Below are 24,092 nucleotides of genomic sequence, written 5' to 3' on the forward strand. Positions count from 1 at the left end.
CAGTGAATTCTTTCTCTGATCACAGTGAAAGGAAACTAGTTATAAACTTAAGTTTTGTTCTGAATAGCATAGTCAACAAGATTTGTTTCTCTCAGTAGGCTAGAGGAAAAATTAAAAGGAAGATTTCTTGTTTTCTTTTCTTATCTTTAATTATTGGTGCTATTATGCTTCTATCTGAAGTTAACTACAGGCTGAGTTCATAGTTATCTTGCAGTCTTCCAGAACTCCAATTTATTAGCAAAAAATTATTTTTGGCAATCAAAAATATAATTACATAAAAGATTCATTGAACTAAACATGTTGTCTCATACATAACAGACAAGGAATAATTATTTAGTGATTTGAAATGAATCATAGCTTACACATCTATGGTCCTCTTCACTCTTGAAAGCATTTCCAAAACTATTCTTATCAGGACCCGCATGTGCAAAAATGTTTGTAGCAGCCCTTTTTGTAGTGGCAAGCAACTGAAAACTGATGGTTATGTAAAGTTATGGTATATGAATGTAGTGTAATATTGTTTTTCTATAAGAAATGATTAGCAGGATGATTTCAGAGGGGTCTGGAAAGACTTACATGAATTGATGCTAACTGAAGTGAGTAGAACCAAGAGAACCATTATACACAGCAAAGGGGACTGAATGTGGATCACAACTTAGTATTTTCAGGTTTTTTTTTGGTTGTTGTTTTCTTGCTTGTTTTTATTTCCTCATGTTTTTTTTCCTTTTTGACTTAATTTTTCTTGGGTAACATGATATGTGTAGAAATATGTTTAGAAGAATTGCCCAGTTAGCCTTTGTTGGATTGCTTAATGTATAGGTGAATGGAGTGGTGGAGAGGAAGAGAGAAAAATTTGGAATATTGGGTTTTGCAGGGATGAATGCTGAGAACTGCCTTTGCATATATTTAGAAAAATAAAAAGCAATTATTTATTAAAAAAAAAAAACAAAAAACAAGATACTCACACACAGAAAACTTGGACTATGGGGTATATCAGGAGGTTTCCATACCTATAAAAGTTGGTGACTTTCCAAGGTTCCAGCATTAACTAAGTTGGTATGGTCATGGTACATATAGTTTAGAAAGCCTATGTCTCAAATTTGTGATAGACTTTATGAGATGACAAACCATTTTATAGAGGCAGAGATGTCTGTAAAATGTTTCATCTTTGAGACATAAAGAATTGAAACTCAGTATCCCTTTATTGGGCATTTATATTTACATTATATCACACATACTTATACACACCTACAAATGTGTGTATACACACACATGATATATAGTACATATGTGTGTTTCCAAATATATGTATACATATAGAATAGTAAGAGAGACATTATACAAAATATATTTTAAAGCTTCTGTATTTTCTTTTCTTTTGTTGATGCTGTCCTAAAAAGATAATGCATGGCTCCATTGAGGATAGAGAGTAAGAGCTGCAATTGATTTTCATTGATTTTTTTTTCCTTCACAGATATACTGTCAGAAAATATTTAGTTTTATTTTTAATATTATTCAGTCTTCCTCAGTGTTTGCTTTTTAAAAAAAAATCCCCAAATTAGAATGAGAAATGATTGCTCTCAAACAAACAATCAATAGTATCATCATGAAGTAATGATTCCTTTCTATTTGAAAGGACACTGTAAAACAAATTCACCACCATGCTAAAAAAGTCACATGAATTCAGTTAAGATTCCAAATTACAATATTCTAACAGTTGAAAATGTGTGTAATTATCAGTGAAGATCATAAACCAAATGTATTTCAAAGTGATTAGGAAAGTGAAGGGTGCGTTACTTACATAGATTTAGATGTGAACTCTAGCTTTTTCTTCCAAGGATATTTTGACCTTGGGCTAACTACTTAATTTTTTATTTCTCACTTGGCACATTTAATTCAATTGAATTCAGCATTAAGTTTTTATTATACATAAGATGTTATATTGGGCTTTGCTACTATAAAGACAAAAATAGGAAAACATCTTTGAAATGAAGAGATTCAACAGTCCTTTAGAACCTGACCATTCTAACTCCTATGGACTTGAAAAGCATTTTTCTATTCAATCCAATTCAATGAAACAAGAGCAAAGAACATGGGGAAATGAAGGCAGTGAAAAACAGAATCCTGGTGACTACTAATCATTCTACATTCTGGTCTTGAGAAAGAATTTGTCCAGGTTTCTCTCTTTGCTAGTCTGACCTTGGCTACACCATTCTACATCTAACTTTTTGTCCCAGGAATCTTACAAGGTTTTTCTCTCCTACAAAGCTAAAGAAGCAAGTAATTACTTTAATATTGTTTTTCCCTCCCAAAATCCCTATGATCTTTCCCATATAATGTATTTTAGCACTATTGAAATACATTTAACTGTTAATAGTGCAGATATGATCAGTAGTGCATTGTGTGATTTTCTTTTCACCTGAAACTTCACATTTGAAAACGGCAATTGAGCTTCTTCATAATAATATGTCTGCTGTGTTCATATTATGTAAGGAAGGTTAAGTGAATCAGGGAATAACATGGGGGTGGCAGGAGGATGAAACATAGTAACAATTGACATCCACTGTCTACTGCTCATTTATTTCCTAATGCCAAAAATATTCACCCTTAGGAGGCTGCACATTGGTTTCTTGGACTTCAAGAATTGTTGGGAAGCCAATATAAATATCTTATATTTCTTGGGAAGAAAAGTAAAACAACTTATGAAGTGAGTGAGTTTATATCCCATTGACTACATGTCACCCAGCAATAGCTTTTTATACTGGTGAAAGGCATAGAATAGATGTAGGAAAGGAAGGAGAAGTCATTCATCATGCCCAAGCTGATAAGGAACAAAAGACATAGGTCTTCTGTATAGTACAAATGCACTATAACTTACCCTTCTTGTAACAATGGGGTCGATTTCCCTGGGGTCTTTGTGAGCAAACATCATCAAATCTGCATTGAGTGTTCGGATTCTCTGAAATCTCAGGCGGATATAGCGGGCAGAGGTGAATTCTAGAAGTTCTGGGGAAGGATCATCGGCACTGGGTCTTCCATTGATTAGAGATATGTGGATCTAAATAGTATAGAAAATACAAAATTAGTCAGTTTGTTTGTATATGGAAAGGGATGCCAATGATGACTGAGGTGTATAGAAATAACTATATAAGATATCCTAAAAGTCAGTTCAATTTAAAGCTATAAAAATGACATCAACATCAAGACTTTTGGTCTTACATACACACTTAAGCAAATACATTAATAAATGCTTGTCTGTCTGTCTCTCTCTCTCCACATATACATATATGTATATAATGTATTTGTATGTGTGTGTTTGTATATACACACACATATAAAAACACAAATAGATATCTCTAGAGATAGAATATCAAAGGTCATTAATCCAAACTCTTCTTTTATATGGGACTGTATGTATATTTATTCTATATCCACATTATCTACTACATCCATTAGGATATTTCTATCTCTCTTAGTTGAGATATCTATCTATTTGTGTATCTATCTACAAAAATTTATTAATCTCTTGTTGTGTGACCACCACTTTACTATGTTTTGGTAATTTAAAGAAAAAGTCAAAGCATTCATTGACTTCAAGGAGTTTACATTCTAATGAATATAACAGATATGAATTATATATGTGCACATATTTAAGATAAGGAAGTTATTCAAAATAGCCTCTGGTATTCCTTACAGCTCTAGGTTTATAATCATAGCTTCCTATATACACACATCCACAGATTTATTAATAATGTTAAGTAGTTTGTTTCATACTGATAATATAGTTGACATACCATATACAGGTTTATAATAAAAATAGCAAAAAAAAAAAGAAACTCATAAAATTCTAGTAGGTAAAATAAAAAAATAAAGCTGGATGAGAAATAAAATTCTGAATTATACTCAATACTATTGATTGAAAATATAAGAAAACATTCATTCACTGAGATTATAATCTTTTCTAACCTGAGGTAGACACTATTTTACATTTGCTTTTTCTACAAACCAACACACCCACTCCCCCCTCCCAAAAAATGTCAATTTTACTTAGAATTTCATCTTTGGACAGAGTCTTCTCTTCCAGAAGTTTAATATAATTTTCACAAAAATATTAAACATTATTTGCCTATTAAAATATTATTCTTCCTTTAATTACATATTTGTGAGGCTATGTTTTTAATAAACTTCAAGCAAAATAATATATCAAATTGCATACTAAAGCAAATATGAGAATCTAGATGCCTTCAATTAAGTTCACCCTTACAACATTAGTAAACATAGGTAAAATAATGATATTTTTTTCTATTTTTTGTTTTGAAAAGTATAGTTTTTCAATAATATATAATGTTAATACATAGTAGGCATATTATTTTTCAATGAATAAGTATTTTTTAAAATCATGTTTTAATTTTACTGTGGTGAATTTTGACAATTACAATATTCAACAAAACTATTTGAGATCTTCAATAAGTTTTAAGAGTGTAAAGTGGTCCTAAAGTCAAAAAGAACAGCTGCCTTGGAAAATTTCACCCTATCAATTTGGAGGACTTTTTGATATGCTCTGAGCCACCACACAGTCCTCTGAACAAATGACCTCCAAAGAATGTATTCTCTTACTCTGATGCTTTACTGAAATCTTTCCCTTTGTGTATTTGGAGAGCAAACAGGAGGGAATAAAATAAAGCCTATAAGCCTGAAATTGTCAGGGAAGGCAGGTGTATTCATAATTATGGATTCTAGTATCCAAGGGATGAAGCAGTGGCCAACAGGGATGTAGTAAGGTGAGATTATAAAGCATGATGTTTAAAGGGATTGGTGCTTGGGGTCAAGAAGACCAAAAGCCAGGTAGTGAATTTAATGGATACTGAATTTATTGAAGAGGAAAGAGACTACCCCAGAGGTCCACAAATGACAAGAACAAAGATTTAGGAAGAATCAAATGAACTTTAAAGGGGAAGCAGTGGTTTCTGGGTAATTGAGAGAGGATGTTCTGTAAATGAGAATGGAGGGCAAGGAGTCCTCCTCTAGGTGGTATAAGGGAAGGATGGACCAGTTTTGGACAAACTTCTCTCAATTAGGTTGTTTTTCCAATGGTTTTACTGCCTCTAGTCACTTTCCCCCAAAACCATTCTCCCTTTTTAGCTACTAGAATCTTGTTTCTAAAGCACAGGAACCATAGTACTTCCCTGATCAATAAACATCAATGACTTCTTATTACCTTTAGGATCAAATAAAAATTCCTCTTTTTGATATTTTAAGTTCTTTAACTTGCCTTCAACCTGTCTCTCCAGATTTATTAGATATCACACCCTTTTAGCATCTATAGACTGTTCCTCCCACAAGACATTCTACTTCCTATATCTGTACCTTTCCACACATGGGTCTCATGACTAAAATCCAATTCCACCTCATAGAGGCAGCTTTATCTGATTCTATTGTTTTTCCTTCAATCCTAAATTAATAACATAGTATATAACTCAATAGTATATAAGCTTCTAGATGGAAGGGGATATTTCATCTTTGCATTACATTGCCAAATATGATAGATACAATAACTGACACATAATAGGTACTTAATAAATGCTTATTGATTGGTAAATCAATCTCTTTAAGAAAATAAATGTATGTAAATATTTTAAGCAGAGTTTTAAATAATTAACAGCTCAGTCCATGCTTTGCTTTACTATTCTAGAAACATGTAGAAAATAACTATCCTAGGAGGACAAGCATGGATGAATTGGGAAGAAGTGTTACAGGGTTATGCTAACCATGTTTTGAAGTCTTGATTTTACCTTGCTGCTGAAGCTTAGGAAAGAAAAGCAACACAAACTCTACCAGTATGAAGATATCAGAGCTGAGTGGATAATTTTGAATCAAACCATGATGATTATAAGGTTAAGAGACAAGACTTCAAGGGGCAGTAAATCCTGAAGGCAGGAAATGTAGCCAAAGGACAGATTATGTGTAATTAGCATGGAAGAGAATATTGGTCACACATGGGTATTTTCATCATCATTTGCATATCATGATGTTATTTTACATTTTTGACAGGAGAGACAATAATGTACATTTTTCTGTTCCTAATACACTATATTAAAAAATTCCAAGAGATTATTTTTTGTATTTATGACCAATAAACTATTTCAATCATAGGAAAAATAAAGTTCTGAGATCAACTAATAATTTTGATGTCTCATAAAATTATCACTAAATACTTTATGATAAGAAGTGAAATATTTCAGCTAATTGAAACTTCATTAAAAATTAAGCACACCCTGGGCTTATATCTCAAAGAGATCTTAAAGAAGGGAAAGGGATCTGTATGTGCAAAAATGTTTGTTGCAGCCCTCTTTGTAGTGACCAGAAACTGGAAACTAAGTGGATGCTCATCAATTGGAGAATGGCTGAATAAATTGTGGTACAGGGATATTATGGAATATTACTGTTCTGTAAGAAATGACCAACAGGATGATTTCAGAAAGGCCTGTAGAGACTTACATGAACTGATGCTGAATTAAATGAGAAGGACCAGGAGATCATTATATACTTCAACAACAATACTATATGATGATCAATTCTGATGGATATGACCCTCATCAACAATGAGATGAACCAAATCAATTCCAATAGAGCAGTAATGAACTGAACCAGCTACACCCAGTGAAAGAACTCTGGGAGATGACTATGAACAACTACATAGAGTTCCCAATCACTCTATTTTTGTCTGCCTACATATTTTATTTCCTTCACAGGCTAATTGTATACTATTTCAAAGTCCGATTCTTTTTGTACAGCAAAATAACTGAATAAATTATATATATTTATTCTTTAACATATTTAACATGTATTAGTCAACCTGACATCTGGTGGAGGGGAGGAGGGGAAAATTAGAACAAAAGGTTTGGCAATTGTCAATGCTGTAAAATTACCCATGCATATTGCATATATCTGGTAAATAAAAAACTATAAAAAATTAAGTACAAATTTATATATATATATTTTTTTTTTCTTAAAGCCACATTTACTTATGGTGATACAAAGCAAATACATAAAATATACTACATATGTGTGCATATATGTTATAATTTACCTCAATGTAAAAATACAGAAATAAAAAAATTCTGGCGTAATTTCATTGGCATGGGAGCTCTTCACTTTATAGTCTTAGAGAGATGAATGAGATATTTAAAAAAATAACCAGTATATGTCAGTCAATACTTCAACCATATTTCTTCTTGATATAAAGGAAGCTATAGCCATTGTGCTATACACTGTTTTACTTGCTAAAATCCCAGACTTTCCAAATTAGACACAGGGTGGCCTTGGGCATGAACCCCCACTCTGTCCTAAAACATTCACTTATGTGACCCTGCTCAATCTCTGATTTGGCCCACTCACCCAAACTTTCTCTCATATCAGCAGGTCTTGTTATCTAGAAATTCTCTTTATATTAATAGCATAGATCAGTTCCTGTTCCAAACTCTGAATTTTATCTAAGATGTGTTTCATTTTATATACTTATTAGTAGGTTATGATAAAATAATTTTTTTATTCCTTTTAGGTATCAAAATGTTCATTTACAAGAGAGACATAATAACAACACCATGTCACATCCTTTCATAACTAATTTTTTTTCACAAAAATACTTTTCTGGTTTTTTTGAAATTACAAAATTGATTCTTTAAAAAGGAAAATTAGAGGGCATCTAGGTGGCACAGTGGATAGAGCACCAGCTCTGAAGTTCAGGAGGACCTGAGTTCAAATCTAGCCTCAGACACTTAACACTTCCTAGGTGTGTAATCCTGGGCAAGTCACTTAACCCCAATTGCCTCAGAAAAAAAAAAAAAGGAAATTAGTACACACAAAAGTTTTCCATGAGTGCAGGGAAAATTTAGTTATATAAGTTAATTATATAAATTATTTACCTTTTAGAGTTACTCATTGCCAATACACCATAAAAATATTTACACCATTAGCACAGCTAATTGTGGTCTTCATAAAAAAGTACATTTATATTATGTATGAACAAGACTTAGAATAGGACTTTGAAACTTTGAATTTGGAGCTGGAAAGGATCTAAAACAATCACATAAATTGACACTCTAATTTTATGAATTGTGAGGCTTAGAGAGCTTAAATGGCTTGTATTTCTTTCACAAATTAGTTCTTTTTCTTTTCTTTCTTTTTTAAAGGCATTTTATTTTTTCCAAATACATGAAAAGATAGTTTTCAATTTCATCTTTGCAAAACTTTGTGTTATTATTTTTCTTCCTCTTCCTTCTCCCTCCTCCCCAAGTCAGCAAGAAATCCTATGTAGATTAAATGTGCAATTCTTCTAATGAATTTCCACATTCATTATACTGTACAAGAAAAATCAGAACAAAAGGGAAAAATATGATAAAGGAAAAAACAAGCCAACATCACCACCACAATAAATTGGCATAACAGTATATTTTTATTTACATAATGTAATTGCTTTATAAATGCCACTGGGTGTTTCAGTAGAAACTTAGGATGCCAAAGCTTGGATTCAAAATATGTTTCTTTAATTTCAGATCATGCATTTTTCTTATTATATAATATTCCCTGTAGATAATATCTCCTAATAGATGTACTACTGTACATTTCTCATAACTCTATGAATCTTTCCCCCACCTTGTCTCTTCCTTCTTCCTTTCATATTTTTCTTCCCTGCCCTTTCTGTTTTAAGTTTCTTTTTTTCCCTATATGTATCCTTGTCTTTTCTATATCCTACATGTGCATTGTTTTAACCTACTTATGGCACCCATAGTCAAAATTATTTTCAATAAAGACTCACACATTCCCTGTGAGGAATATGAAAAGTGTGATTATCCTTTTTTCTTTCCAGAGGGAGAAGTCTAGAGCCCATAACACTCATGATTTTTTTAAGGAACCTATTTAACCATCACCAACAACAATTCTTGAGGTATCCTCTCCTAGTAAATAGACACTGACCTTGAAGTATGGAAGTTTTTATTGCCATTCAGTCATTTTTCAGTCATGTTTGACTCTTTATGACCCCATATGGGGATTTCTTGGCAGAGGTATTGGAATTGTTTGCATTTCTTTGTACAGTATCTTTTTACAGATAAGGAGACTGAATTAAGTGGGTTAAGTGATTTGCCCAAAGTCACATAACTAGAAAGCATCTGAGGCTGGATTTTTGAACTTGGATCTTTCTAACTTCAAGTCTGGCACTCTTTCCCCCAGCTTCTTAAACTGTAGGTTGTTACCCCATATGTGATCTCATAACTGAATGTGGGAGGCATGAAAGTATGTTTTATTATCAATAAATATTTGATTGGTATACCTATTTTATATACCTATGTACCCAGAGTCATGTAATTTTTTTTTTCCTGAGGTGGGGTTAAGTGACTTGTTCAGGGTCATGCATCTCAAAAAATGTTAAGTGTCTGGGGCTAGATTTGAACACAGATCCTTCTGTGTTCTGACTTCAGGGCTGATGTTCTATCCACTGAGCCATTTAGCTGCCCCCACTTAAAATTTTTTTTGGGTAAAAAGGGATCACAACTTGAAAAAGTTTTAAGAAGTTTGACACCACCTAGCTGGCATGGTGTAGAAAACATGATTTCAAATCCTGCTTCTGACATATACTGATATAACAATCTCACAGGGCCATCAGTTAACTAACACTAAAAGTTGCATTAAGGGATAGTTTCCACACTAGGAGCTCTTTACACTTTTAAGAGCTCAGATCTCATTTCTTCACACTCTTCCCTCCAAAAAGTGATCAGTCTAAATATAAAGTTGATCCTTGTATTATAGCTAAAGTAAATTTAATTTTGGAATTCAACAAGGTAGCTAGTCTAAAAGAACAATTGATCCTGATAATTAATTAGAAACCCTGATAACACTTCATTCATAATTTGATGTATTTTGACATCACCAAAAGAATACCAGTTAAAAGAAGAAAGAAAAGTTTCTAATTCCCCAATTGGAACTTTCTGAAGAGAGACATTAACTTGTCTGGTGTGCTACTATGATGAAATATACTTGTGCTGTACATGGAATCAGTGAATTCTGCATTTAAACAATCAGGCTCTTTTCTTTTTAAATGGTGCACATGTTCTCATTTAAGTTAATAAACCATATGATAGCTACTTAAAGGATTCAGCAAAAGAACATTTTTCCTCCTCACAGCTTTGGTATTTGAAGGGAGTTAGGCTGCCAAGCGATCTTCTGAGTGTAGTTAGTCCCAAGCTGTTTCTGGGATATAAAACCACCCAGCTGTTTGGCCATGTTGTTTGCAGAATTTTTTTCCCTTTTCCTTTTTTTTTTAAAGTGCTCACTTTCCTTTAAAATAAATTGCCATATTGGATAGGTTATTTTCATTGGCACAAAGCTGTGTGATTCTGATACCATTGGGTGATTTAGTAGACTTCCTGATTTCCTGTGGGGTGACACCTGGGGGGTGTCTGTCTGCATGAAAGATGAAAAGTTTCAATTCCTAATTCTATCACTATCTTGCTGTGAGGCCCTGGGAAAACTCTGGTGGCCCACTAACTTCCTTCTCTACTCCCACTTACAAACATATTGGTGGGTGTGTGTTCATGCTGTCACAGGAAACTGTGTTCCAACCACACAATTTGGTCTATGTTTATCTATTTTTTAAAGATTAAAACAAATTTTGCCCTGCTTTAAAAAATTCTCTGCATACAAATAAAGTGAAACATATGAAACCAATTCCTTTCATGCCCAAATCACTGACATGGAAAAAAGTTAGGCACAAAAAAGACTTTAAATTGTACCCTCCCACACAATGCAACATTTCTTGGTGTAGACAAGTTAAATAAATCAGGCTGTCTTCAATTTTAAAATGTTTCTTAGGAGGAGACTTTGTAGACACAGAAGGCAGTCCTCTGTGCCTCCATATTTCTTTGAATAAGAAAGCTTATAAATAGCTGATGCTACAAATAACCAGATTTTGGATGGCACAGTGCTGTCTAGGGCACTTTTATCTTCCTTTGTCAGGTTATCTAAAGACCTTAGTGCTATGCAAGCCTGGAAGAAAGACTAGGAAGGTGTAGGCATCATTTACAAATGTACTGACACTAGTCAACTAAGGTAAGCAATCAATCAACAAACATTTGTTAAGCACTAAGGGAAAGGAGCCAGACATTGGGCTGAATCCAAAGGAGAAAAAGAAAAAAGCAAACACAGATAATGCCCTGATGATGTGAGAATGGCCACACAGCCCTGATATTAATAGGTAAATTGATCAGGCACAGTTATTCAACAACAGAAGTTATTGAAGGTATATCTTTTTTTCTATTGAACAGTTTTTAAATAAGAAATTGAACATCCTGGCTGTTTAAGGCAAGTGAACTAATTAATCATTATTAGAATATAAATAGCCACGACAGGAGATTGGAGAAATGTTAATGTGGGTGTAGTAGCATAATATCTACTAGTTAAATTTGTTGGAAAATAGAAAATATTTTGCGTATTTGCTTAACAGCTCATGTAAAATGGAGGATAATTTATAACATGAGATGAGAAGTTAAGATTTGGTTATATGGGAATTTTGTTTTTGTTTTTTGTTTTTTTAACTATTGAATCTATTAGTTTCCTGATAAGAAAATGGGTTGATTTCATCAAGCTTTACCTGATTTCTGAAATTCTCAAACCATATATTTTACATTGACATTTTAGAGCATAAATATTTTATTAAGAACCCCAGATTTAAAAGGACAGATTACAAAAGCTTTTTAAATATTCTCTAGACTAATGATCCTAGCAAATTCATGCTATTCTACTCTCATGCACAGAAAGGAATAGAATTAAGAAATTATGTTATCCTATTTAAAAAGTGTTCTGGGCTGGCCCTGACTCAGATCTAATTGTTTTAGAGCGATATCACAATAAAATAAAACACTCATAGGTAATTCAACAATTAATAAAAGATTTATTTAGTAATAGTAAGAACAGAAGCATTAACATTAAAGACAAAGTTGATTCAATTAAGTGAAGACCTTTTATTTTATTTGCCTACTGTGATCAGCTAAGTATTAGAAGAACCTTGGAATTCTGTTATTGTTTTATACTCAGGTGACCTGGTAGTAAAGTTAAAAGCCTGAGCCATATGTCCCCTGAGTCAACCAATACTGAAGATGGTCTCATATACGTTTTAAGGAAAAATTATCTCAATTTGTTTCTATCACACAAAGCTTAGAAAATGTTTAAGACAGAATTTCGTTTCTAATTGTCTGCCTAATTTCCAAAATAATAGGCTTTAATGCACAACTTAGGAAGAAACATATTTGTGAAAATTTGAAACACACATGGATAATCAGTCATATAAAACTGGTCTTTATGGCAAGAAATCAGAGTTATGTGAATACTGTAGAAGATAATCAAGTTTTTATATTTTGCTGTGGAGCAAAATGAATTCTATATGAATTAAAAAAGAAGAGGAATTATTTGCTAAAAACATTATTGAATGGTTTGCTATCATGGAAGTATTGCAGAACTCTTTAAAGGAAGTAGTCCTAGCTCCAAATCATGAAAACACCAAAGCAAAGTTTGATGAAAAGTCAGTGTATTTCTATAAGAGACAATGGAATTTATCATATTGCTGAGTAATAAAGCAGATAATCACATCCTTAGGAATATTATTTAGACCGTACTTAGGCAGAGTGGCAAACATTAATATTGGAAATAGAAAATAAAGTCAATTAAAAGTCCAAGAAATCAAGGAATCTATGCCTGGCATTATATAGACAAACATCCAGATAAATTATTAAAATGATACTTTCATTTAGAAAGTTTTATGTTTTTTAATGGCTTTCAATAGGATTTTCTATAAAATTCTTCCAAATCCAATTTAATTTTTAAAAACAAATCAATTTAGTGAAAAAGTTGAACAGGGAGGAGGGATTGTGGGTCATCATATGGACAAAATAAAGTCACAAATCAATATGAAATTAAATTACATTAATTAAATAAAATTTCATCTACTTTTCTTTTTAACTATGGTCCATTTTGTCCTAAAATATAACCAGCTAGACTAAAGCTAATTCTAGCAAGTTGAATTCAATACTTAATCATAAATGGTGTTAGCTTTCCTGAACATCACCCTACATTCTTTGAGCAGAGTAAGGTTAAAAGGCAAGTGGTTTTGGCTAAAAAATATATCTTCAATAGAATTAAATTCAACAACATTTGGTGCATATCTATTATGTGTAAGCACTGTACTTACATAGAAGAATAAATATATATAAAATGCAGTTTTTCAGAATCTATTTTCAATCCAACAATAATTCAAATGATAATATTATAAAATAAACAATTAAGAAAGATTCATTAATTAAAGAATTCACAAGAAGTTGTGGTTGTCAAAAAAATCCTGTAAGGATTAATGAAAGAGGTCACATTAGAACGAATTGAAGGATAATAAGGTTTCTACGGGTAGAGATAAGGAGGCATGCTATGTAGAGGGAATAACAAAGGCAACATGATTTTATATTTACTGACACAAGAAGCTACATTTGATTTGATAGATGACTCAACTTAATTGAAAAAGCCATGGCCATAGGGAAGCAAAGCAGCAAACATTCTTTGGTTAGCTAATATGTTGAGTCTATAATTTCCTAGTAATTTGCCTTCCCAATTAACAAATTTGTGATATAGCTATTTTAAAGGAAAACAATGAATAAATAATAAATCCCAAAGGTTGTTAGTGAAGTATTCTATATCCTTTGGAGATTCAATAAATATTAACTGATAAGAGGAAGGAGAATTAACATGTATAAAGAAGCCTGAAGATTTGGAGGAAACACTTTCCCTAAACCTCCATTGCATTTACTATACAATCAATAAACATTTATTAAATGCCTAGTATGTGTCAGGTGCCAAGTGTAAGTGCTAAGCCTTGGGAATACAACAAAAAGAAACAAAAGACAGATCCTGCCCCCAAAGAGCTCACAGACTAATGGGGGAGCAAAAAAGAAAACCAATATGAATAAACAAGCTATATACAAGATAAATAGGAGAAAGGAACTGCACTAGAATTAAGAGTGGCAGGAAAAGACTTCTTGTAGAACATGTGTTTTTAGTCGTGATTTAAGTTTAGGGAAACCAACATGTAGAGATGAGGAGGAAGGCATGCGAAAAAGGCAGAGAAAATGCTCCAGCTGATGGAGTTTCTAGTTCATAGAACAGCAAGGAGATCATTATCACTCTATTGAAGAATATGTGTCAGGGAATAAGTGTAAGAACACTAGAAAGGTAGAAGGAAGTTATGTTATAAAATGCTATGAATGATAATGTATTTTATATTTGATTCAGGAGGTGATACCCATAGGAGATGATTGAATAGTAGTGGGAGTCCCATGATCTAAACTGCACTTTAGTAAAAATCACTTTGGCAGCTGAATGCAGACTTAATTGAAGTAAAGAGAGATGAGGCAGCAGACTCACCAGAAGGCTATTAAAATAGCCTAGGAGTGAAGGAAGACATAGTGGGAAAGGGGCATATAAGTGATATAAGGCCAAAAAAACATCACTCTGAATGACCTCAATTTTTCTGTAATATATAATGCAAGATCCTCTGTTGAGATGATGGGGAAATGGGAAGTCATAGGAGGTTTGAAGACAGATGTAAAGGTTTTGAAGAGTCTGTGCAGAAAGTGGAATAGAAACAAGGGTGCCAGATGGAAGGAGCTCTCCAAGACTGAGGCTCGCCAGAGCACAATTGGCAGTATGAAAATGGCAATAGGGATTCACACGAGAAGAACAATACAGAGTTAAATTGGCTCATCAAGGGGTCAAGATGGGGAAAAGAAAAGAGAATGGGCATTACAGAGCTTACAGACTAGGAGAGAACTAATAAGTGAAGGGACTGGAAGTCATTAAATATAGGTGAAGAGTAGGTTTGGTGAGTGAAAGGAAAGGAAGAAAGAAAGTCAATAAATCAGGGTCATATAAAGGGATTTCGAAATTCTTAACAGCACATGTTAAATTTGTTAGTGTTTGCAAGAATATAATTAGGATTTTGTTTGTGGCTGAGGTAAGATGGGAAGTGAGTAGGTTGAGAAACTGAGTGATTAGGAAATTGGAAAGAGAATCAATATATATCTTCAAATCCCCAAATATTGAAGACAGAAGTTGAGGAGGAGAGAAAAAAAAACTGTGAATTAGGTACTGAACTCACTGAAGAAGAAAATAGTGACCTGTAGATCTGTAGAAAAAGGCTACCAAGATTTTCTTTAGGTGGTATATATGATTGACATGAACCTCAAAGGAGGAAAAGTTACTGAATGATGGAGGTATAGAGAGAACCTAGCAGTGGCAATATGGAACAAAAATTTTTCCAACCTTCCTGCCTCAACCAAGTAAGAAGAGAGGAAGATACAAGCAGAACTGGAAAGAGTGACCTGGTAAATTGTTATAAGGAGACATCTAGGTTTCATTAATAGTTAAAAAATGTTGGATAAGGGAAAGGAAAAGATTTAGAAGAATGGAAGGTTGATAAAAAATTAATGGAATTGTATGAAAGGGGTAGGTAATGTTTGGTTGGAACTTTGATATGGGAAAGTTGAGAATAAGGAATCAGGTGGGAGGGAATGGGGAACAGGGTTTGTATGATGTTTTTTCTTATCTATAACTGAGCAGAGATTGAAAAAACACTGGTTTGTTAGCAAGATATTTCTGATATTTTAAATTTTTTCATATCTTTTCAGTGGAAGGAAGGAAAAGAAGGGAATAAGGACTTTACAAGTATTATGTCATTTGATCCTCAAAATAATCCTGGGAGGTATATAATATTGTCCCCATTTTACAATTGAGGAAACTAAGGAAGATGCTAAATGACTTGTCCAGGATCATCAAACTATTAAGTGTTTAAGGCCTGACTTAAGGCCTACTGCTATATCTACTATGCCACCTGTTTCTCAAATGAATGTAATTTTAAAATATTTTAGAAAACAAAGATGCCTTAATGACCTCATAATAATTATAAGCCAATGAGAAATATCATAATCAAAGCTAGCGAATGCATGAACATGAATTTAAAATATACTAATTATATATGCTCTTTACTCTATATAGTATACTATATAGCACAACTTACTATATACTAAAAATGCAATAAAAATTATTAAGCACTTATGATATGCTAGGCACTGTGCTAAGTAATGGGATATAATTAATAAAAAAAACAGTTCCTGCCTTTCAGCAGCTTGCAATCTAAATGGGAAGACAACACAAAAAAGGACAAAGCAAAGAATAGGGTTGGGGAGTGTGGAGATCAGAAAACATCTTGTTCTGTTTAAACCTGGTAGAGTACCAGATGTAAGGTGGATTGAACTGAAGTATAATTCCTGCCCAATATGAGAGTGGGGGAATACATACAAATCAATCAACAAAGATTTATTAAGCACCTGGACTAAATTCTGGGGAACAATCTCTGTTTTCAAGGAGCTTACCTTCTTTTGTACGAGTCATAGTGCACATAGCTTTCTAAGGATTTTTTTCAATGTTTAAACTATAAATTTATGATTATATATTCTTGTATATTAACCACTCCTGATGTAATGATTAAGATAATGCCATTTCCTCAAAAAAGTAATTATTTCCAAAATCCTTATTAATTAATCTAATTATATTGGGGATAATTCAAATATCTGTATAAAAGAATGATAGGGTTATTTCTCAGAATTCAAATGAGCATGGTGCTTCACTTCATAATTTTAGACATCAGCAGCTATTTTCAATTTCCCTAAATGAGGGTATATGTGGGCATGGATTTCTACTCTTATATGACAAAATGTTCTTCCCAAATAGAGTTGGAAATCTTTTTTCGAGACAGAATGTAGTAAATTAGAACAGAGTTTGGAAAGTCTTTAATAAACATCTAACTATTTGAGTAAATTAGAAGTTTACTAAGCCTCGCAGCAGCTCCCAATTCCACATGTGGCTAATGAGTACTGAGCTGCTTGAAATGCAATGCTTTAATCCTCCAGGAAAATGTCAAGGGCTGTGCATGTCAAACCCTTCCTTCTCCTACCAAAGAATACAGGGAAATGTCAGCTTAATGAACTGTTTAGCAAATACTATTGTAATACTGACAACTATACCCCACAGCTTAGTCTTAATAGAACTTCTACTCTCCAGCATAATGGTGCCTGCTTTTGCAGTCCTCCTGCTTCCAATTGCCCCTGAAACTTAAATTGCTTGCCTATCTCTTCAACAAGATTGAAATTCTTGCATTTGTCATTTTGGGGATAAAAAATCATTTATGTCAAAGGCATTGCCTTTTATAAGATATTTAAACAGATTCTTCACTGTCAAAGCAATAGTTATTAATAAATCGCAGTATAATAAGAAACTCAGTTCTCTCCGAAGCATATTTGTCATCCTAAGTTTTTTTTTTTCATTGTTCTTTGCTCCTGGTGGAAGTAGTGAAAATATTAGACCACAAAGTTTTATGCAATTTCCATGCCTATCAATGTCCCCAAAGGCTAACCAGAGAGAGGCCCTAGTGGTATCAGGCATTTGCAATCTAATTTAAAGCACTATGCTTTTCCATATCATTTCAGAATGTGTCTGCAAATGCTGAATCTCTTTGTGCCAATAGGGAGTCTCAGAGAATGACCCTTTTCACTCCCAAAGTCACTATTAGATGCAAGGTTTCCTAGAAAAAAAATTAGCTAAGTGGAAGTATAAATTCTGCTGCTAAAAAGAGACCTAGCTGTCCCAAAACCCCCAAAATATCTAAGGCTTCCTTTTTTTTTTTAACAAAACTGTTGAGGGCCTACATGTCTATCAAAACCTGTAATAATAGCTCCCCAGAACATCTACTTCTAAGTATCTTTTTCTAAGCAAGAAGGACAGTTTTATTTGAAATTTTTGTTCTTATGGGTATTTAGTAATGCATCTAAACTAAAAATATAGAGTACATTATTATTCTGACTGGTTATGGATTTATATATCACTAGCCACAATGCTTAAAATTTGCTGTGGTCATTGGGAGCAAAAGCTTTTTTTTTTTTTTTTTAACTTTAAGAAAATATTTGACATTTATATGCCCAATTTCTTGCTATCCATTTCAGGAGAATAGAATTTCTTAAATAACAGCAAAATGTTTCTAGAAGATAAGAAACAGTATTTTTGCATTTCTCACTTATGTCTTTCTTCCACTAAGATGATGTAACATTTCGTGACTCAAGGGAAAAAAACAGGTTCCAAATAGGCTTTGAAAAATCTCTCTTTGCATGCCCTTTTATAATTCCATCAACATGGATTTTGTTTTTCCAGCTTTTGTGAATGTCCACTGTGTTCCACACTTGGAGGTTCTTAGAAGATCATAGCCAGGGATCATCAGCATGAGGAGATGGAAACTGAGCAAGCAGTAAGTGTTAGGAAAGTCCTAGAAAATATTACTTCAGTTAAAGTCTTAAACTGAACATTTCTTTTTTGAGTAAGACAGGTATTCTGGAACATAGAATCAATCAAAAAAGCAATTTACAAAGACTTCTTTACACAACTATGATCTTCTGAGTACTGGGCTAGACACTGAACATACAAGTACAAAAAATGAAATAGTTCATACACTCAAACACTAAATAGTATTAGAGATGTACTGAATATTAGAGACCATCTAATTTGACATCCTCCCAATACAGGAATTACATCTGTAATAGGTTATCATCTAACCTCTGAATAAGACAATCAACAAACATTTATTAAGTGCTTTTTATGTGCCACACTATATTTATTGATGACTTGATTAATTTCTAATAATGCAGATAAAATTTTAATTAGCTATTTGCAGATTCAGATCAGATGTGTGACATTATAATTGTGGTCAGTTCATCTCAATAATTCAACTTATTGCCTACTATATGCCAGGTCATGTGAAATAATGGAGAAAGTTTTAGCCTCATAATCAAGAACATCCAGGCTCAGGTCCTACTTCTAATGCACTAGTTATATGACATTGAATAAGTCACTTAACTTCTCATTGTCCTAGAGAACTAAGGCTTTTAAGTTCTAAGCCTGCTATTGAGTAGAGGAAATGGTTCTCTGAGAACTCTTCCAATTGTAAAATCAATCAATAACAGTAGCATAAAAGAGGACTGAGGGCAGGGAGCATTGTGTTAGGTACAAGGTACACAAAAATAAAAGTCAACCAAGATCATCAGGTCTTTTCCACAGGACCCACTCTCTTACTTTTGCCACTGATTTTTTAAAATCTAAACATAGTACTTTATGCTTATGTGCCCTTCAGTATTGCAGTAGAGTGATGATGTCCATCAACATAGATACTTTCTTTGCTCAAACAGATCATACCATATTCATGCCTTCTCTTAATATGTAACTTTACTCTCATGACCAGGAAACTCACATTCCAGGCATCCTTCCAGCTTTAGCTTACTTGTACCTACTCCCCCACCATTGCCCTTTGAGCCATGTATAATTTAGATTTTTCTCAAATTTTAGCGTTCTATGATTCATAGCTGTATAATATCATAAGGAGTATATTATAGGCCCCTGTTTAATTTACCTTCATAAGATCATTGAATTGCAATTTCACAGATATGATGCATCCCATTTTCCTTTTTCTCTTCAATTCTAGATCAGGACTACTATACAAAATCAACCTCTGTTACATAAAATTGATGGAACAACTCAAGAAATTTTTTTGACTAATTTAGGGCATACATGTTTTTAATCCAATGGTTTTCTAGCATAGATGGTCGTTTATGGGGATATTGGGATTTGACTAAGGATACTTGTAGGATTCTGAGATCTCAATCTCCTCAATTCACAAGAAACATATACCAAAATTCTCTGTTGATATTCTGTCCCCTTCTCCCTGGATTCAGTACAAAAAAATCATCCATAAAACTAGTGGATGCCTTTATCCCTATTATATTTCATTTTAATAGCATTAGCTCATAGTTCTAACTTGTCAGGACCCTTTTAAATCTTGGTCCTATTATCTAGTACATTAGCTACTTCTTCTGAATTTGTCTCATGCAAAATTGTAAAGTATTTTCTATTTCTTCATCCAAGTCATTCATTAAACATGTTAAATAGAATAAGACCAAGGTCAAAGCTCTATAACTGTCCACAACAAAATTTTGCTTCTTGACACCAAGCACCTAATCAGCAATTTTTAAACTAAGGCTATTTAGTCACCAATTCTTTCTTGTTATATTATCACCTGGTTCATATTTTCTATTTTATTTATAAGGAAAAGATGGGAATTTGCCATACGTTTGCTGAAATAAGAACACACTATGTGTGCACCATTTCCTTTATTTACCAAACTATTATGAGATGTTTCACTCCATGACATGTAGGCTAGCCTCAGTCACTCAGAGACAGGGTTTCTGACCCACATAAGGACTTCTAAGGTACCTCAGAATACCATGGGCTTCTAAAGTTCCTTTGCCATGGATCATTCAAAATCAATTTAAATCTAGAAGAATTAATCCAGATCATGGGTTAAAGTCAGAAGTGCTTGTCAAGGTGGGAATTAGAACAAAGATTATGCAGATAAATTACAACATCATTAATTACTTTGCTAACATAGAATCACATAATCATAGTATTTTTATGGTCTGGAGTTTCTTAACTTTTTTTTTAATCTCATAGATATTTCTAGTATTGTGATGAAGGCTATAAATTCCTCAAAATAATGTGTTTTTGTTTTTGTTTTTGTTTTGTTTTCAATAATGGAAGTAAATGCTAGATTTCAACTAGAAGTTGGTGAAAGTAAAGAGACTAATTTTTTTTTCAAACCAAGTTTATGGACTCCCTGAAATCTATCCATGGATTCTTTGAAAATCAATAGACTCCAGGTGAAGAATCTTTGATATAATCCATGGCATCATCATCATAACACACAAAATTAGTGATCATCCAGATTCAGCTTAAAGACCTTCTTTTAGGTGAGTTTTTTTTTTTTTTTTTACATTAAGATTTTTTTTGGTGTGGGGAATACTTCAGATTCCTTAAGAGATTGTTTCCTTAAGAGATGGAATGAAAGGATCATGGAATTAGAGGTCATCTAATCTAAACCATGTGGCACAAAAAGACTAAACTTGTACTAAATTATGATCTTTGAAAGATAGTTTGACATGGAAATTTAATTGTTTTGAAAACACTAAAGAATCCTCAGATTCAGGGAGATATATAGAACAATAGCAATTTTTTTAATCTATGAAAAGGGTCTAAATAACCTTCTAAAATGGACAGAAAGTGGTATTTGAAGTCATGCATGAGAAGATGGGAACATGGGAGCAACAATGACCCCAACACATGGAATGGAACCATGAAGATATTGAAAAGGTATTTATTAAGAATGTGAAGAAAAGCTTAAGTAACATGTTCCTAGATTGTTTTAATTCCCCTGTATGGAAAGACTTGGATAAAATTAAAATAGAAAAATTGGAGCAAGAGGTCTTTTCTGAGAGCCAGATCCTGTGTCACTGGAGTTGGAACAAAACCTAGACACATTCTTCAGAGGAAACAGTAAATAAACATACACACACACACACACATACACACACACACACACACACACACACACACATTTGAAAATTCTAAATGGAATCACATGGGCCTCCTTAAAAAAAGAATTTAGTAGCAGATTTTAATAAGACATAGATGAGAAAATGTGTAGTTAAATTTAGACAATTTTGAAGGCTCTCCCATTTAGATGAAACATGGTATTTCAGGGAGCAAATTAGCTAGCTTAACTGGATTAGAGTTTTGAAAGATTCAAACCTAGTCCTTCAAGTGCCTCTGATTTATTTTGCTTTAGTTAGGGGCATCTGGGTAACAAAGGATAGAGTACTAGACCAGAAGTCAGATAAACTTTAGTCCCAGGTTCAAATCAGGACTCACACACTTGTTACCCCTCTGTACCCCTGTGCAAGTCACTTAATTATTCTGCATCTTAAAATGAAAAAAATAATAGTACCAACCTCATAAGATTGTTGTGAAGATAAAATAATATTTGTAATGTGCTTTGCAGATCTTAAAGTACCATGTAACAGCAAGCTAAACCTAAATAACCAAATCATAATTACTTAAGGCTGTTTTCTCACAACATGAGCTTTTTTTTTTTTATTCTAGTCCTGCAGGGCATTTTCTCTATTATTTGTAACATATTATTCCTGTCCTCTGACACTCACCTATCCATTTTCCATGGCCTTCTCCCTAACTACTTCTCAATCTGATAAAACCACAAACACATTTTATCATTTTTCTTTTTATCTTAATTTTGTCTCCTTTTAAAATCTTTTCTCAACTGCATCGCATTCTTTTTTTTCCCTTCTTTAATTTTGTCTTCTTAGACTGTATGTTTTCTTTCAATCTTAACATAGAAATAGTATCTGTTGATGTTAAGATTTTATATATAAAAGTGAAGTAATCTATATCCTAAATGTTTTCATTGCCCTTTCTGACCTCTTCTTTGCAAGGAAAAGCACAAAGTGAAGATATTCTTCACCATAGGAGATGCTTGTATTTTTAGTTCACAAAACATAAAGGCATCTTTAAAATTTGTGTTTTTGTCTAGGGACCCAAAGTTAAGCTTTTACTATTAGTATATGTGCATTTGTATGCTTTAACATATCACCTTATGAGTATCTATTTGCTAAGCAGACTGCACCATTACCTTCTGAAATACTTTTAGAATCTCCATCCATAGAGACCTTTGCTGATGAATAACTAGATAATATTCCCACTAATTGACCACTCAATCAAAAATAATTTATTATGTGCTTACTATGTGTCAGATACCATGCTAAGTTCTAAAGATAAAAAAGAGCAACAACAACTATAATCACAATAGTAAAATCTCAAAAACAAAAATAACATCAAGCCCTTGCCCTCAAGGAACTTACATTTTGAAGGAGATAGATCATGCATTTAAATAGGTACACTCAAGAAATATCCAGAATAGATGGAAGGTAATTTCAAAGTAAGAGATATTAGTAGCTGAAGAGCCTACACAAAGGATTTTATTTGAGACAAGAAAATGAAGTGAAAGTGAGAAGAGAACATCTTAGAAATAGGGGACAGTCAGTGAAAAGATGAAAAGATAGAAAGTAGAAAATTGTGATTTCTGCACATAGAGGGAGTTTTTAAAATGCTACAGAGTTATATATTAGCAAAGGCAGAATATTTTGAGGGTGGTTAGAATATACATTATTTTCTTGTTTTCCTCATAACCTCTCTTTCTTTTCCTTCAACTATAGTGATTAAATAAAATCTTCATAGCCCAATCCCTCTCTAGCTCCATTTTGAAATGTTAAAGGATGATAAGATTTTTCTCTACTTGCTTATAGTGTCCAAATAGTCTGAAGCCAGAATTCTGTTGATGGCCATTACTTTCATTGTGCCTGAAGAAAATAAGATGTTCTGACATAATTTCATTTCAAGAAGATGTTTGCAGTAAGGAAAGATGGGGTTTTAAGAAAAAAGGCATAGAGATAAAGAGACAGAAGTTTCTTTGAGGGCAATAGTGATTGGTTGGAAACATGGCCTAAAATTTATCATTTCCAATCCAGAGACAACCTCCTGTCCAACTACCATTTAAATATAATTTTGTGCAGATGGAAACAAGTCACTCAATAGATTTCAAATAGCAGTGAAGATGTGTATGGGGAAAATGTGCAAGAAATGAGATTTTCCAGCTTGTAAATATTCTCATCTTACATGCAACATAGAATTAAACTAAACAGCATATGTGGACACTGGCCTACATTTAAATTTTAGCTTTTATTCTACAAGGACATTGATGATAATTTAATTATTTGAATCACGGGATGTTTTGTACCATGTGTGTTATGCACATCTGTGCAGAAACCATCAGATTACTGTTCCCTCAAAGCAACAGAAAGCACAAACAGAATCACTCCTCCCACACAAAAAGATGAGGTTTCCAATAGTCTTCCTAAGTACACTGTGTTCTGTTCTTTTGCTGGACTCAGACTAATGGGAGACCACAGGAAGTCTGCTAGGCTGTACCCTCAGAGAAAAGCAGACAGCACCAAGAATGTTGTTAGAACGTGGGGAAAGGCCTGATATTCAGG

The 24,092-nt window shown here is 33.1% G+C and overlaps 1 protein-coding gene across 1 annotated transcript in view; it reads right to left on the reverse strand.

Moving 5' to 3' along the window:
- The window catches only part of LAMA2 (laminin subunit alpha 2), a 784,999-nt gene that overhangs the window by 457,989 nt on the left and 302,918 nt on the right, over positions 1–24,092 (reverse strand). The window contains exon 5 of the mRNA XM_074309868.1: positions 2,879–3,058. Coding sequence (XP_074165969.1) covers positions 2,879–3,058 — 180 coding nt within the window. The remainder of the gene's footprint in view (positions 1–2,878; positions 3,059–24,092) is intronic.

This window comes from Sminthopsis crassicaudata, chromosome 4, assembly GCF_048593235.1.
Source record: "Sminthopsis crassicaudata isolate SCR6 chromosome 4, ASM4859323v1, whole genome shotgun sequence".
Classification (NCBI taxonomy): Eukaryota; Metazoa; Chordata; class Mammalia; order Dasyuromorphia; family Dasyuridae; genus Sminthopsis; species Sminthopsis crassicaudata.